The sequence below is a fragment of the Pituophis catenifer genome, unplaced genomic scaffold, assembly GCF_029215685.1.
Source record: "Pituophis catenifer annectens isolate HBS135680 unplaced genomic scaffold, rPitCat1.0.hap2 SCAF_15, whole genome shotgun sequence".
NCBI classification, from domain to species: Eukaryota; Metazoa; Chordata; class Lepidosauria; order Squamata; family Colubridae; genus Pituophis; species Pituophis catenifer.
Genome location: NW_027256895.1, coordinates 11,707,863 through 11,725,395, shown reverse-complemented (window position 1 = coordinate 11,725,395; position 17,533 = coordinate 11,707,863). Strand labels below are relative to the sequence as shown.

The 17,533-nt window shown below is 40.7% G+C and overlaps 1 protein-coding gene and 1 pseudogene across 1 annotated transcript; both read left to right on the top strand.

The window, feature by feature from the left end:
• LOC139324665 (olfactory receptor 6E1-like) lies at positions 1–945 on the top strand. Its single transcript, XM_070954397.1, has one exon. It carries the CDS (start codon positions 1–3, stop codon positions 943–945), a length of 945 nt encoding a protein of 314 aa, XP_070810498.1.
• Positions 946–15,921: 14,976 nt separating this feature from the next.
• LOC139324680 (olfactory receptor 6E1-like) lies at positions 15,922–16,875 on the top strand (annotated as a pseudogene).
• Positions 16,876–17,533: the final 658 nt, after the last annotated feature.

Genomic DNA, 17,533 nt, shown 5'->3' with positions numbered 1-17,533 from the left:
ATGGCAAACGGGACTTTAATACAGGAATTCATACTGCTAGGGCTGACGGACAACCTTCAGTTTCAAGTTGGCCTCTTTCTCGTCCTGCTTGGGATTTATCTTTTGACGTTAATAGGAAACATGTTGATTATTATTATCACAATGCTGAACGCAGAGCTTTGTAGCCCAATGTATTTCTTCCTCCGACATGTGGCATGGGTAGATATTGGGTATATAAGTACCACCATTCCTAAAACACTAGCCAACATAGCCACTGGCACCAAGAGCATCTCTTTAGCGGGTTGCTTCATACAACTATTTCTTTATTTGGTCCTGGGTACCACGGAGTTCCTTCTCGTGGCCGTAATGTCTGTTGATCGATACATAGCCATCTGTAATCCTCTTCATTACCCAACCATCATGAATGAACAAATCTGCTCATTATTGGTACTTTGTTGTTGGGTTGGGGGAGTATCACTAATTCTAGTTGTATGCATTCCTTTATTTCTGATGCAGTTTTGTGGTCCTAACATCATGAATCATTTCTTTTGTGACAATGGACCCCTAATGAAACTGGCATGTGTTGACACCAGCTTCCTCGAAATGATTCATTTTGTGGCTGCCATATTCTCTCTGCTTGGGACCTTAAGTGTCAACATTGTGTCTTACGTCAAAATCATTTCCACCATTCTGCGCATCCCATCCGCTACAGGGAGGAAGAAAACCTTCTCCACATGTGCTTCTCACATGACCGTGGTTACCATCGGTTATAGCAGTTGCATTTTCATGTACATCAAGCCAAAAGGCACCAGCGGATTAGAATACAACAAAATGGTGGCTCTTCTGAATACAGTTGTTAGTCCTCTTCTGGTCCCCATCATATACTGTTTGAGGAACAAACAAGTGCAAGATGCTTTGAGGACTGAACTGAGACAATGGATTGGGTTTTACAAGAAATTGAGGTGATTGGCTATGGACATGGTTCTGTAGCAAGTGTTCAAATTGAACTTCTTAGAATGCTTTGTTCAGCTATCCTCTGTGCTGCTCTTGGATGTAATGATCCCCACTGAGATAATTTTAGAAATGGACTTGAGAATACATAATGGACATGTATCTTCGAGACCGTCTTCTACCACATAGCTCCCAGCGACCGGTAAGATCCCACAGAGTTGGTCTCCTCTGGGTCCCGTCAGCTAAACAATGGCCAGCTGGCGGGCCCATGGAGGAGGGCCTTCTCTGTGGCTGCCCCAGCTCTCTGGAACCAGTTACCTCCTGAGGTCCGGACCATCCCCACCCTATTGGCCTTCCGAAAAGTGATGAAGACCTGGCTTTTTCGGCAGGCCTGGGGCCATTGAGCTCGCTGTTGCGATCTTATGAGATCCGGCCATGAATGGTGTGAATGGGTTTTAATGTTTTAATTTTTAAATGTTTTTATAATGGTTTTTTAAATGCATTGTAAGCCGCCCTAAATTGAACTAACAATAAATAATAAATGGTAATTAGGGACTGAGACATCTGATAGATATCAAAAGGTGGATTCCTGAAGTACGGGTTGCTGGTGAAGAATAATGGAAAGAGACAATGGCCCCACTGTCTGTTGTGAGTTGACAAAAGACACCTGGTTGCATACTATATGACCTGCTAGGTCAAATGTCTTCATCTAAGGCAACCTCAAAGCTCTAATCTTCTTCTGAAGCAGAATCTACAGCCTCCAATTCCTGCCATTGCTTTGTTCTGCTTAAATAAATGTCATAAACTGGTCCTATATGTGCATCCTACACAACACAGTCCAATAGAAAGAGTGCAGAGAACAGCAACAAAGATGATTAGGGGATTGGAGGCTAAAACATGTAAAGAATGGTTGCTGGAATTGGATATGTCTAGTCTGATGAAAAGAAGGACTGGGGTGACATGATAGCAGTGTTCCAATATCTCAGGGGCTGCCACAAAGAAGAGGGAGTCAAGCTACTCTCCAAAGCACCTGAGGGCAGGACAAGAAGCAATGGGTGGAAACTAATCAAGGAGAGAAGCAACCTAGAACTAAGGAGAAATTTCCTGATTGTTAGGACAGTTAATCAGTGGAACAACTTGCCTCAGTAGTTGTGAATGCTCCAACACTGGATGTTTTTAAGAAGAGATTGGACAACCATTTGCCTGAAATGATATAGAGTTTCCTGCCTAAGCAGGAGGTTGGACTAGAAGACCTCCAAGGTCCCTTCCAACTCTGTTATTCTATTCTACAGTTCTTTATTTTTATTTACATAGCTTCTTTCTTTCTTTCTTTCTTTCTTTCTTTCTTTCTTTCTTTCTTTCTTTCTTTCTTTCTTTCTTTCTTTCTTTCTTTCTTTCTTTCTTTTTGAATTTCTATACCGCCCTTCTCCCTGAGGAATCAGGGCGGTGTACAGCCAGAATTAAAAAAACATGCAGTACAGATATTAAAAAACAATTAAAAGATATATAAATTTGGCCCAATTAAAACTCACTACCAATTAAAACATTTAAAAATTTCTTCTTAAGCCAGCCCGGCTTGCTTGAAAAAATGGGTTTTAAGGGCACGACGGAAGGCACTGAGGTCTTGGATTCTCCTTATCTCTGGGGGCAGCTGATTCCAGAGGGTAGGTGTCCCCACAGAGAAGGCCCTCCCCCTGGGGGTCACCAGCCTACACTGTTTGGCTGATGGCACCCCGAGGAGGCCCTCTCTGTGGGAGCGCACAGGTCGATGGGAGGTCGTCAGTAGCGACCTCCCATCTTTATTTATCTTTATTTATTTATTTTTGTCAAGCATATATAAGATCCAAGACCTCGGTGCCTTCCGCCGTGCCCTTAAAACCCTCTTTTTTTCAGCAAGCCGGGCTGGCTTAACTTTTTTTTCTTAATTTTTAAATGTTTTAAATGGGTTTGTTATTGTTCTTAAACTACGGGGCCAAATTTATATATGTTCTTTTAATACAATTTTAATGTTTGTAATTTATGTTTTTATTCAGCTGTACACCGCCCTGAGTCCTCAGGGAGAAGGGCGGTATATAAATTGGATATAAAATAAATAAATAAAATAAATAAATAAATAAATAAATAAATAAGATAACAGATATAAGTATAAACATGATTATGAATACAGGAAATTCTGATTCTGTTATTTTGTCTGCCCTTCTGCGGTCCAAATGTCATCAATCACTTCTTCTGCGACAACATGCCACTGATCAAGCTGGCCTGCACCGACACCCAATTTCTGGAACTGATGGATTTTCTCATGGCCACCTTTACTGTGCTGGAGACTCTTGCCATCACAATCATTTCCTACATTAAAATCATTGCGGCTGTCCTGCACATCCCTTCTGAGGCGGGCAGGCAAAAAGCTTTCTCCACTTGTGTGTCTCACATTGTGGTGGTTTTCATCACCTACGGGAGCTGCATTTTCATGTACAATGGGTTGTGTTTTGCAAGAAATTGAGATGATTTGTCATTGATGGGACTTTGAAGTTGATATTCAGGTTTAACTTCTACATGTTATGGCATTGTGCTGTTTTCAGATGTAATGATCGCATTGTCAACTCTTAGACGATCGGCCAAACTATTTAATAATTTTAAATTGATTTTAACTTTTGTATTGTTGGTTTTATCTTAGCTGTACACCGCCCTGAGTCCCCCTGGGAGAAGGGCGATATAAAAATTTAATAAACTAAACTAAACTAAACTAAACTAAACTAAACTAAACTAAACTAAACTAAACTAAACTAAACTAAACTAAACTAAACTAAACTAAACTCTGAAGCAAACCTGGCTGAGGCCATTTTGAAGGCTTCAGGGTTGCCACAGTGTGAAGAAGGGATAGAGAGGAGGAACATAGCAGTAGTGAAATCTAAAAATTTTCCCTACCGGTTCTGTCAGCGTGGCTTGGTGGGCGTGACTTGGTGGTCATGTGATCGGGTGGGCGTGGCCAACTCAATGTCACTCACGTCAAGGGGTGCCTCCTCTGGCCCCTCCCCTCCCAGCCATTCCTTGTCACACCCAGCATCAACATATCTATAGTTCTGTAAAAATGTTGTTCACCTTTTTTCAACTTTATTATCTACATGCTATAGATGCACTTTCATGGACCACTGAGAGGAGGAAATGGTGCACATGCTTTGTCCAAGGTGGTTTGCAATTTTGCAACATTTTAAGGAGGTGATAATTGCTCTTGGTTGAACGGCCAGACATTTCATTAAAGCTAGTATTCCTTTCCCTGCTTGGGGTTGGGAGGGGAGGAGAAAAAGCAGTAGAAAGTGTCCCTTTATTATTCTAGCTGAGGGCAAATGAGACTAGGATTCAGCTCAGCTAAGGCGGCAATCGCTTTGCCGCACGAATCAGTTGAGCTAATAAACAACAGAATATAGGAGAAGTGAGCGGAAGGGGAGGCGAGGTGGGTGGAGCCAATCAAAATGATCCCTACCAGTTCTCCGAACCAGTCAAAAGTTTCCCTACTTGGACGGCAGAACAGGTCCGAACCGGTAGCATTTCACCCCTGGAACATAGTTAGATGGGGGTTTGTAGCCAAAACAAAAGTTTCCTGTGGGAACCAAGGACATTTCAATAAGTGGCTATAGTGAGGAGGAGTCCAGTTACCATGCAACCAGCCAGCACGTTGATTGGACAATGTGACTGATTGTTTGGGGAAACGGGGAATTTTTACTTTTTAATCAGGTGAAAACCACGGGAACTTTCAGAGTCGGTTTTCTTTTTTCTTTTTAATTTTTTTTTTAAACTTTTGCAATATATAGAAAGAGCAACAGTTTCAATGTCTATATAAACAGTGTGTTATCTGGTTACAGTCAATTTGAGCAAAGATCACCATCATCATAATACCAGTAATAATGTTCATTAGTAGTGGTCATATAATAACAATGTTTTCACGTCATAATATTGATACTTATTAATCATTAATACTAATTCATATCAATAACAAACATATCGTAATAAGCCCTCATAGTAAAATTAATCCTTCTCTTACACTTTTAAATGTTCTAACTTCTGTTTCTGTTAGTTAACCATTGATAAAACAAATCCCATATTTCAAAGTATTCCGTATCTTGCTTCTCTTTAATTTCAAGTGTTAATCTATTCGTTTCTACACATTCCAGTATATTATTATTATTTATTGGTTAATCTTTAGTGAGATTCACAGCCTTTGAGGCTGGTTAATAGCTCAGCAGCTCGAGCCCTAACCAAGGACCTAGGAACTGTTAAGGTATCGTCGGAGGATATAAGCTGTTCCAAGTAAGGTGGTTTATTGTAGAGTCAAAATGTTCAAGTCCGGTAAATTTAGAATTTTTAAATAGCGGGATATCCCTTTGGGTATTGCTCCAAGGGCTCCAATTACAATCGGGACAACACACGATTTCTTTTTCCACAGTTGCTCAACTTCAATTTGCAAGTCCTGGTACTTTGTGATTTTTTCTTGCTGCTTATCTTCAATCTGTGCATCACCAGGTATTGCAATGTCAATGAACCATACTTTTTTCTTTTCAGCTATTGTTATGTCAAGTGTGTTGTGGACCAAGTGCCTGTCAGTCTGAATCCTAAAGTCCCACAAGATCTTGAGTTTCTCATTCTCTAACACTTTCTCAACCTGATGTTCCCAGTGGTTTTTGCTGAAGTCAAATCCAAACTTCTGGCACAATTTCCAGTGAATGATCTTAGCAACACGGTCATGGCGTTGTAGGTAGTCAGTTTGTGAAATTTTGCTGCACCCACTGATCAGGTGGTCGACTGTCTCATCTTTCTCATTACAGAGGCGGTATTTGCTGTTGTTGGTAACGTTGAATTTTTGCATTTCATGCAGTTTGTGGCTAGGGCTTGTTCTTGAGCTGCCAAAATAAAACTTTCTGTTTCTTTTTTCAATACTCCTGATCTTAACCAGTTCCAAGTTAGTTTCTGGTCAGCTTTGCCTTCAATACTTTTCAAGTATTGGCCATGCAGAGCTTTGCTTTTCCAATTTTCAGCTCACTGCTCAGTTACTTCTTTCTTATATTAAGCTTTTGTTTTAGTTGTCTTTAAAAGGCCGCCTTTATTTATTTCCTTAATCATTGGTTCTTCACTTTTCGGGATGTAATCATTCAATCTGGGTTAACCATTGATAAAACAAATCCCATGTTTCAAAGTATTCCGTATTTTGCTTCTCTTTAATTTCAAGTGTTAATCTATCCATTTCTGCACATTCTAGTATATTATTATTATTATTATTATTATTATTATTATTATTATTATTATTATTATTATTATTATTATTATTATCTTCTGTAGGGATCTCCACACATTTCCAATGTTGTGCAAATTCAATTCTGACTGCTGTTAACATTCATATTGGCCAGTTTGTGCCAATATGATATCTCCAATAAAATTGTTCTTTGAGGAACTTGTCTGCTTCCCAAATTATGCTTCCCAAACATTGAATTAAAGGGTAATGCATTTGCTTTGCCTCCGATTTATAAGCAAAATCATTTCACAATTTCACAATCTAGAAAAATGGCTCTGACTAACAGGAAAATATAAGATAATAGCACAGAGAGATCATGAAAATTTCATGAAGTTTTTTTCAAACATCAGAAACAGAAGTGTTTTACCCTTGCCTTCTTCTGAAAGTTGAGAGAGAGAGAGAGAGAGAGTGATAGGCTGAAGGTCACCCACCCAACTTCCTTCCAAAGGCCAGACATGAACTCACCATCTTTCAGCTTCTAGCTTGGTGACTTAACCCCTACACCAGTTTGGGTCTTTTATTTTTTTTTTTAACTACCTATAGATTTTAACTACCTACGCTCCATCACTGGAGGTTTTTAAAAAGAGACTGGACAATCACTTGTCTGAGATTGTATAGGTTCTCCTGCTTAAGCAGGGGGCTGGACTAGAAGACTCCAAGGTCCCTTCCAGCTGGTAGTGGGATTCACTTACCTTTGCTACCGGTTCACAAATGTGCACCACCTCTGCGCATGCGCAGAGCATCTGTGATGATGTCTGGGCAGGAGGGCAGAGCCACCTGCTATCGCCGCTACCGGTTCGCACGAACTGGGTAGAAACGGTAGAAACCCACCACTGCTTCCAGATTCCTATTCTATTCTATTCTATTCTATTCTATTCTATTCTATTCTATTCTATTCTATTCTATTCTATTCTATTCTATTCTATTCTATTCTATTCTACACACACACACACACAGAGTATATACTGTACACAAAACATATATATGTTGTAAAATTCTAGGTGGATCATACGCCATCCATAGTTCAACACAGCATTACTTTTCACTATTTCTCCAATCCTGCCCCTCATAATAGGAGTGTCCCTGTGCTTCCTAGGAGATCAGTTCCCTGCTTAACTCTCTAGGAAAAGGACCATCTGTTACATACAGTAGGTGGATGGGATAAAAGAAGTGGGTGGAGAGATTGGGAATCATGAATGGTCAAGAGGGAAATTGGCATTTAAATAAAAAATTGATTTGGTGTGATTAAAAACCCAGCCCACTTATTTAAAACATGGATTGACTGCTCATCTGATAAACAACACTGGGACACTTCCAATCAAATCAAATCCTAGTTTTTATATTAAGAAGAGATTGGACAACTATTTGTCTGAAATGGTACAGGGTTTCCTGCCTAGGGGGCTGGACTGGAAGTCCTCCAAGGTCACTTCCAACTCTTTTGTTATTCTGTAACTCTGTTATTGCTAAATGTCTGGATTCTCAGTCATCCAGGTTATGGTTGTCCCAAAGGTGCTTTTTCAAAGGCCAACTGGATTTTCTTTGTTTTTCCTCAAAGATGTTTCGCTTCTCATCCAAGTTTTTTTTTAGGTTTTTTTTAGTTTTTATTGTATTTGTATACCGCCCTTCTCCTGAAGGACTCAGGGCGGTGAACAGCCATGATAAAGCAACATACAGACAAAATTTAAAAAACATATTAAAACAATTCAATCTTTGGCTAAAATTAAAACTTCCAATTAAAACCATTTTAAACCATTTTTAAAACCCAATTTAAAATCATTTATCCCATTAGACCGGCTTGCTGAAATAATAGGGTCTTCAGAGCTCGACGGAAGGCGCGGAGGTTGGGGATCCTTTGTATGTCCGGGGGCAATTCATTCCATAGGGCAGGAGCCCCCACAGAGAAGGCTCTCCCCCTGGGGGTCGCCAGTCGACATTGTTTGACTGACAGCAACCTGAGGAGGCCCTCTCTGTGGGAGCATGTCGGTCGGTGGGAGGAAGACAATGGCAGAATGCGATCCTGTAGGTAACCAGGTCCTAAGCCATGAAGCGCTTTAAAAGTGGTAACCAACAGCTTGAAGTGCACCCGGAAGGCCACTGGGAGCCAGTGCAGCTCGCGCAAGAGGGGTGTTACATGGGAGCGACGAGTTGCCCCCATTATCACTCACATGGCTGCATTCTGGACCAGTTGGAGCCTCCGGGTGCACCTCAAGGGGAGCCTCATGTAAAGAGCATTACAATAGTCCAGACGGGAAATGACGAGGGCGTGAATGACTGTGTGCAAGGCATCCCGATCCAGAAAGGGACGCAACTGGGAAATCAGGCAAACCTGATAAAAAGCCCCCCAGGCCATGGCCATCATATGATCATCTAAAGACAGCCATGAATCCAGGAGGATGCCCAAGTTGCGAGCCCTCTCTGAGGGGGGTAAGATCTCATCCCCAATACCCAATGATGGTGTTAGCTGGCTATATCGGGAAGTCGGAAACCACAGCCACTCAGTCTTGGAGGGGATGAGTCTGAGCCTGTTCCTCCCCATCCAGATCCGCACGGCCTCCAGACAATGGCACATCACGTCAAGGGCATCATTGGGGTGGCCTGGGGTTGAAATGTACAACTGCGTGTCATCGGCATACAGTTGACACTTCACCCCAAAGCCACGGATGACCTCACCCAGCGGCTTCACATAAATGTTATACAGGAGGGGCAAGAGTACTGACCCTTGTGGCACCCCACACATGAGGAACCTCAGGTTTGACCTCTGCCCTGAAGAACTGAAGACACTTCTTGGATGAGAAGCAAAATGTCTTTGAAGAAAAACAAAGGAAATCCAGTTACCTTTGAAAAAGTACCTTGGGATTTTTTGCTATTCTGTTAAAATGATATATCTATTGAATATATATCTAGATATCTAGATATAATAGATATATCTATTGAAATGATATATCTATTGAGCAGCTAAAGCATGGCGGAATTAATCTATCACTATCAAAATGAGATACCTGTGTTTCCCCAAAAATAAGACCCTGTCTTATGTTTTGGGGTTTTTTTTTGCCACCAAAAAAGGCACCAGGTCTTATTTTTGGGGTATGTTATCCACTGACTCAACTCACTTGCACAAAAAGGAGCAAAAAGGAGCCCCTGGCCTCCTTTTTGCTATCAGAGGCCTTCAGGAACATCTTCTTTTGCAGCCTGCAAGGCCAGCACAGGTTTCCCGAAGGCCTCTGCAGCTGATAACAGAGCTCTAGATTGATCCGGAGCTCTCTTATCGGCTACAGAGGCCTTCGGGGAAGCCTTGCCAGCTGCAGAAAAAATGGGCTGGCAAGGCAGGTGTTGGGGTGCGCGAGGCCTGGCTGCATCTGTCTGAAGGTAAGTAATAGGACAACTCCACCTCCCCATCCCCGCCTTAGCTTAATTTTTACCCGTGCACCCAGGAGTGGGTGGGGTCTTATTTTTGGGATAGGGCTTATATTGGGAACACATGTAAAAATCAAGCTAGGATTTAATTTTGAGATAGGGTGTATTTTTGGGAAGACACAGTAACACCATTTGCATTCTATGCTGCCAAAAATAACAAACCTTAGATCATGGTTTACAAATCACAACAGTTGGGTAAAGGAAGAACCAAATCACAGCTAAAGTTGTTTTCTTGCACTAGCACTGATGATGTTACCTAGTTTGGGCAACGAAACTTCTGCAGGAAAACAAGCAAGCTCAGAGAGCGCCAAGGACCCCTCATTTTAACCCTGAGCTACAAATATTCTCCTTTATTGGTACCACAATTAAAGTTGCATGGGGTATTGCCAAAATAAAGCACAATATAGGAGGGACGTGGACAAAATGATTTTGCCTGTCTTTGGGTTTGACATCAATAGAGGAAACAGACATAGACTACCTATTACAGATTTCCCTGTGATGCATTTCTTCACTGCTTCAGGAATCCCTGAGGGATCTTTGCAAGCCAATCTTGAATACCTCTTACATCATCTGTTTCAAAATAATAATTATCTCCGTGGCTTATAAGAAGTTACTTCTATGTTCATTGCCATAAAAAGATACGGAAGGCATGCATGCAGAAAAATTGTCCGGTATACACCTGAGAACCAAGAGTCTTTCCAAGGCACTCTAAATGGTGAATATTATCTTTTCCTAAATTGGAATTAAGGAATAAAATTCTGATGGATAATTTCTCCTTCTTTTCGGTTTGTCAGTACATGCAACCTTGTCTAACAATTGGGAAGGTGGCTTTACTGGCAGAAAGAAGATAATGACATAGAATAGAATTCATGAAATTTGTATGACTATTTTAAAGTAAATTGGAAATGGGGAGGATTTTGGAAATGTTTCAATGCTTGGCTCAAGAATATTGGGTTTTAATACAGTTCTCAAAAATCAAGAGACTGATTGCAAAGTTTCAGATTGTTACATTAGGTAAAGGATGTTTAGGACTGGTTTAGAAACAAAACTGAAGCCAAATTTTGTTTACTGTATATATATATATTTGAATGCTGAAATAAGCACTTGGCCTTATTGCCATGCGCTCAAAAGCCCGATTGGATTGATTATCAGGGGATGTCTTATTTTGGGGGAAACAGGATAGTGGCCAAAATTGTGGAAACCTTTTGGGAAAAGTGTATTTTCTAAAATTAGTTAATAACACCACTTTTTTTTTAGTGGTACCATATAATTATATATCAATGGAAAGATAACTTAATCAAGAATGTAATGCAAGAAATTTTATGAAGGATTTGCTATTAGAATAGCAGTTACAGTATAAAGAAGAAAAGGGAGACACGTAGAAAAAATGAGATATGCAAAAATGATCACCATGTCAGTTAATACTTAGTTGGGAAGCCTTAGCATGAATTACAGCCTTACAATGTCTTCCCCATGGAGTGAACAAAGTCTTTTACTTCTGCAGCTGTTATGATGTGAAACCAAGATGGAATGATTGCTTCAATTAACTGGGTTTTATTGCTGGGTCGCTTCTGACTAACAATTTTCTGTAGTCGTCTCCGTAGCTTTTCAATTGGGTTAAGGTCTGGACTATTCCCAGGCCATTCCAGCAGTAGAATATGATTATTTTGAAACGCCAAAAAAAAAAAAAAAAAAAAAAAAAGTGGTGTTATTAGACATCAAACCTCAAAAATACACTTTTCCCAAAAGGTTTCCACAATTTTGGCCACTACTGTAATTGGATGGGTCAGCAGTTACTCTGGGTTTAAGAGCTATCCTGCTGCACTGGCAGAAAATGATTTAGTGTTATTTGAAGAGGAATAATTTTTGAGAGCTGACATTTCTGGCCACTGTTTTGGGTAATTGTCGAACAAGGAAGAAATATGGGAGGAGGGAATCTGCGTTGCCACATTGGGATGATCTCCAATATAGATTGATTATGTGTCATCAAATCATTTCTTTTATTCCTACTGAACATGCAGATTTTTTTCCCCATGATGATCTGTCCTTAAACTGGTCCTTCAACTTTTCCAATGGTTCATTCATCATTGCTGTAACCGAGTTTCTCCACTTTGCTTCTGTCCTTTCTATTCTTTTGATTCCTTCCACCTTTCTGAGCATTACAACTGTCTCCGGAGAGCTAGGTCTCTCCATTATAGACACAATAGAAATGTCATCACTTTGTTGCATTCTTCTCTATGATCCTCCCTTCTTGGGTTTGCACGGGGATTCAAAGTAACAGAGATAATACAGAGATAGTGATTGATAGGAGTTGGAAGGGACCTTGATGGTCTTTTAGCTTAACCCTTCTCAAGCAGGAAACTCTACACCATTTTCCACAAGTGGTTGTCCAATCTCTTCCTAAAAGCCTCCAGTGATGGACCAGCCACAACATCTGAAGACTAGTCATTTTGTTGGTTAATTGTTAAATGTTTCTAGAATGCCTTTTTGCAAGTTCACTTTTATGATGACACCTTTGTGCTGGTTTACGCTTCCTTAGCATTATGCCACGAGGATGGAGCGAGGAGATGGATTCAACACAAGAACATATTTAGGGAAATTTTTGGACTAATGAACTCTCTGACAAAACGCTCATCCTCCAGATTTGTCAGTCATGTAAACACAACCTGTACACTTGTAAACCAGGATCTATAGAGACTTGGCACGGAGATTCTGCAGGGCATATTCCAGTGGTGAAATTCATTTTTTTTTACTATCGGTTCTGTGGGCGTGGATTGGTGGGCATGGCAGGGGAAGGATACTGCAAAATCCCCATTCCCTCCCCACTCCTGGGGAAGGATATTGCAAAATCTCCATTCCCATCCCACTCTGGGGCCAGCCAGGGGTGGTATTTTCTGGTTCTCCAAACTACTCAAAATTTCCGCTACCGGTTCTTTAGAACCTGCTGGATTTCACCCCTGGCATATTCCCCTATGATGAATTACAGTAGTGACCAAAATTGTGAAAACCTTTTGGGAAAAGTGTATTTTTGAGGTTTGATGGCTAGTAACACCACTTTTTTTTTTTAGTTTCAAGATAATCATATTCCACTGCTGGAATGGCCTGGGAATAGCCCAGACCTTAACCCAATTGAAAATCTATGAAGCCGACTAAATAAACTTGTTAGTCAGAAGTGACCCAAAAATAAAACCCAATTAATTGAAGCAATCATTCCATCTTGCTTTCACATTATAACAGCTGCTGAACTCAAAGACTTGGTTCACTCCATGGGAAGATCAAGAGCCTTGATAGTACAAGGGTTTAGTGCACCCTGTTATTAACACAGCTGCCTGCAATTTCTGCTGGTTCGAATCTCTCCAAGGCTCAAGGTTGACTCAGCCTTCCATCCTTTCTAAGGTAGGTGAAATGAGGACCCAGTTTGTGGGGGCAATAAGCTGACTTTGTATAAAATATACAAAAGAATGAAGGCTATTGCTTAAAGCATTGTAAGCCGCCCTGAGTCTCCGGAGAAGGGCGGCATATAAATCAAATTAAAAAAAAAAAAAAAAAGATGTTGTAAGGCCGTAATTCATGCTAAAGTTTACCCAACTAACTATTAACTGACATGGTGATCATTTTGGTATATCTCATTTTTTCTATGGTGATAATTTTTGTAAATCTCATTTTTTTCTGTGTTTCACTTTTCGTTTTTATACTGTAAATGCTCCTCTAATAGCAAATCCTTCATAAAAATTATTCCATTACATTCTTGATTAAATTATCTTTCCATTGGTATATAATTTTATGATGCTACTTGTTACATATGTAGATAGCAAATGAAGCCAGGGATGTAGGCTTCACTCAGGTCTGGGTTTAGCTGGACATGCCCACCACTGATTGGTGGATTCAAACGGAGGGAAAGGTAAAGCATTGTCAGTGGCTGAATCGGTGGGACTGCTCCCTTTAAAAGGGAGTTTTAATAAAATGAAATGAAATGAAATGAAAATGGAGTGCTGCCAGCTAAGCCTTTGCAGAAGATACTCACTTAAATAAAGAGCTGAAGTTACTGTCCGTCCTCCTGCCTCTTCATTGCCTCCCACGATCTAACACTACTCCAATAAAAAGTGGTGTTATTAGCTAGTTTTAGAAAATACGCTTTTCCCAAAGGGTTTCCATAATTTTGGCCACTACGGTATGTTGTGTGAATGCAGCTCCATTGAGAAGAATGATAGAATCAACTTTTCTTCAGGATTTGGAACACAAGATTAGTAAAAATAGCTATTTAGCATAGTATAGGTAAAAGGCTGTTCAATATTCACCATCCATTATTCAACTTACAACAATACTGTAAAATGTTTCTTTCCCTCAGAAATGCTACCTTGTGTCACATCAAATAACCGTACAATGAAAAAGGGTTTGGAATATATGTGTTTGAAATTGCCATCTTATTTAACATTAGGATAATTCTATTAATTGCGGTATGAAAAGTTGAAAGATTTGTGTGAACTTTCTTCTGACTGAAAGAGAAAAATGGCTTTCTCAGGTGAGATGGGAAAAGTGTATTGGGAAGAGTGTATTGAGCAAATACTGGGCTTCCCAATACAGCTTCCCAATACTGTATGTATGTATGGGACTGGAGGCTAAAACATATAAACAGCTTTTGCTGGAAGTGGGTATTTATAGTTTAATGAAAAGAAGAACTAGGGAGACATAATAGCAGTGTTCCGATATCTCAGGGGTTGCCACAAAGAAGAGGGAGTCAAGCTATTCTCCAAAGCACCAGACGGCAGGACAAGAAGCAATGGGTGGAAAATAATGAAGGAGAGAAACAACCTAAAACTAAGGAGAAATTTCTGGACAATTAGAACAATAAATCAGTGGAACAACTTGCCTCCAGAAGTTATGGGTGCTGGAAGTTTTTAAGAAGATGTTGGATAACCATTTGTCTGATGTGGTGGAGAGTTTCCTGCCTAAGCAGAGGGTTGGATTGGAAGACTTCCAAAATCCGTTCCAACTCTGTTATTCTAAAATATAAAATAGTTAAATACCGTACCCATAGAAGTACAGTATACTGTAAATATTTATTTATTTATTTATTTATTTATTTATTTATTTAATTAATTATTTATTGGTTCGATTTATGTGCTGCCCTTCTCCGGAGACTCAGGGTAGCTTACAATGCGTTAAGCAATAGCTTGCAGTAATTGCAGGCAACTGATGCTACTTAACAGCACTTTAGTCTGCTGCGCCACCAAGGCTCTTGGCTCTTGGACAGGTGAGAATACGCTGTGCCTTCTTAGAGTCTTTTACACTAATGACTAGAAGTACTTTGATATGATTCAAACCATAATGTCTTATTATATCAGAGATTAACAGAATAGCAGAGTTGGAAGGGACATTGGAGGTCTTCTAGGAAACCCTATACTATTGCTTAACGCATTGTCAGCCACCCTGAGTCTCCGGAGAAGGGCGGCATATAAATCAAATTAAAAATAAATAAAATAAAAATAAAATAAAATATGCCACTTCAGACAAAAGGTTGTCCAACATCTTCTTAAAAACTTTCAGTATTAGACCACTCACAACTTCTGGAGGCAAGTTGTTCCACTGATTAATTGTTCTAACTGTCAGGAAATTTCTCCTTAGTTCTAGATTGCTTCTCTCCTTGATTAGTTGCTATCTGTTGCTTCTTGTCTTGCCTTCAGGTTCTTTGTAGAATAGCTTGACTCCCTCTTCTTTGCCTTTGTCCCCTTAGACCCGTGATGGTGAACCTATGGCACATGTGCCACAGCTGGCACGTGGAGCCATATCTGTGGGCACATGAGCGTTGCATTAGCTCAGCTCCAGGTTCACATGCGTGTGCCGGCCAGCTGATTTTTGGGCCTTCCGGTCCCACCAGAAGTCGGGAAATGGGACGTTTCCAGCCTCCGGTGGGTAGGGAAGGCTGTTTTCACCCTCCCCAGACTCCTTGAAAGCCTCTGGAGCCTGGGGAGGTCAGAAAATGGGTCAACTGGGCCCACCATACCATCATGTGCCAAAAGCTGGGGGTGAGTGGAGGGGATTACATGTGCATGCGTGGAGGTGCAGGGTGTGGAGGACATTGAATTATGGGTGTGGGCACGCATGTGCATGACCCCCCACCCCCCGCAGTCCCCCCGCTTCTGGAACGCGATGGCAAAAAGGTTAGCCATCACTGCCTTAGACTAATTATCTGATAATAATCAAAGCTGGTGAAATTGGATTTATTGGAAATTTGCGATGAAAATGAAAATGGAATTGGAGTAATCTCTTATCATTTCATTCTATTTTCAGGAATGAACTGAATGGCAAACAGCACCACAGTGAGAGAGTTCATCTTGTTAGGGCTGACCAACAACCATCAACTTACCGTTGGCCTTTTTCTCATCCTGCTTGGGATTTATCTTTTAACATTGATAGGAAACATGTTGATTATTATGATCACACTGGTGAACGCCCAACTGTATAGCCCGATGTATTTTTTCCTCCGACATGTGGCATGGGTAGAGATTGGGTATGTGAGTACCATCATTCCTAAAACACTGGCCAACATGGCCACCGGCAGCAAAAGCATCTCTTTAGCTGGTTGCTTCACACAGATGTTCCTCTACTTTTTTCTTGGAACCACTGAGTTCCTTCTCCTGGCCACAATGTCTGTTGATCGATACATAGCCATCTGTAACCCTCTTCACTATCCAACCATCATGAATGAAGAAATCTGCTCCTTATTGGTACTTTGTTGTTGGATTGGGGGTTTGTCACTAATTCTAGTTCCATCCATTCTTTTCTTTCAAATGCCATTTTGTGGTCCTAACATCGTCAATCATTTCTTTTGTGACAATGGACTTGTAATCAAACTATCATGTGTTGACACTGGCCTCTTAGAACTTGTTAATTTTGTGACTGCCATATTCTCTTTGTTTGGGACCTTAATTATCAATGTTGTGTCTTACATCAAAATCATATCTACCATTCTGAGAATCCCATCAACTACTGGGAGGAAGAAGGCTTTCTCCACTTGTGCCTCACAGATCATTTTGGTCTCCATCTCATACAGCAGTTGTATTTTCATGTACATAAGATTCAAAGGCAGTAGCAAATTAGAATTCAACAAAATAATGGCTCTTTTGAATACTGTCATGGGTCCATTTTTTATGCCATTCATATTTTGTTTGAGGAACAAACAAGTACAGGATGCTTTGAGGACTGAACTGAGACAATGGGTTGTGTTTTGCAAGAAATTGAGATGATTTGTCATTGATGTGACCTTGAAGTAGATCAGTGGATCAGTGGTGAGTTTGGCCCGGTTCTCCCGAGCTGGTAGAGGTGACAATATGATGTCACCAAACCGGTTCTGCTCCCCCCCGCACCCCACCCACCCACCCGTGTTATTCTTACCTTTTATTTGGCCCCACCCCCAATCTATTGCTGCCTCCTGAGTCCCAGCTGATGGCTAGAGGGAAAAAAACTGTTTAAACTCTTGCCACGGGGCTTCAAAGGGCCGCCCTACAGCTGATCAGAATTAAAAGAAAACTAATGAGTAGACCAGTGCCTGCAAAAAATAAATGGGTAGATCGGTACAGCTCTGCAAGCAGTTAAAGCCTGGCAGACCAGTACCTCTGCTAAATCCTAAATAATTGTCATATGATCCTCAAGCCACGCCCACAAAATAAGCCACGCCCACAGAACTGGTAGTAAAAAATTTTAGAACCCACCCCTGAAGTAGATATTTTATAGGTTTAAGTTCTACTTCGTTAAGCTGTGGCATGTGCTGTTTTCAGATGTAATGAACGCACACTGAGATGGTTTTACAAGGGGACCTGAGAATACATAAGGATATGGTAATCAGGAACCAAGAGTGGTGCGATGGCCTAGAGGTGGAGCTCTCACCTCACGATCAGAAGGCTA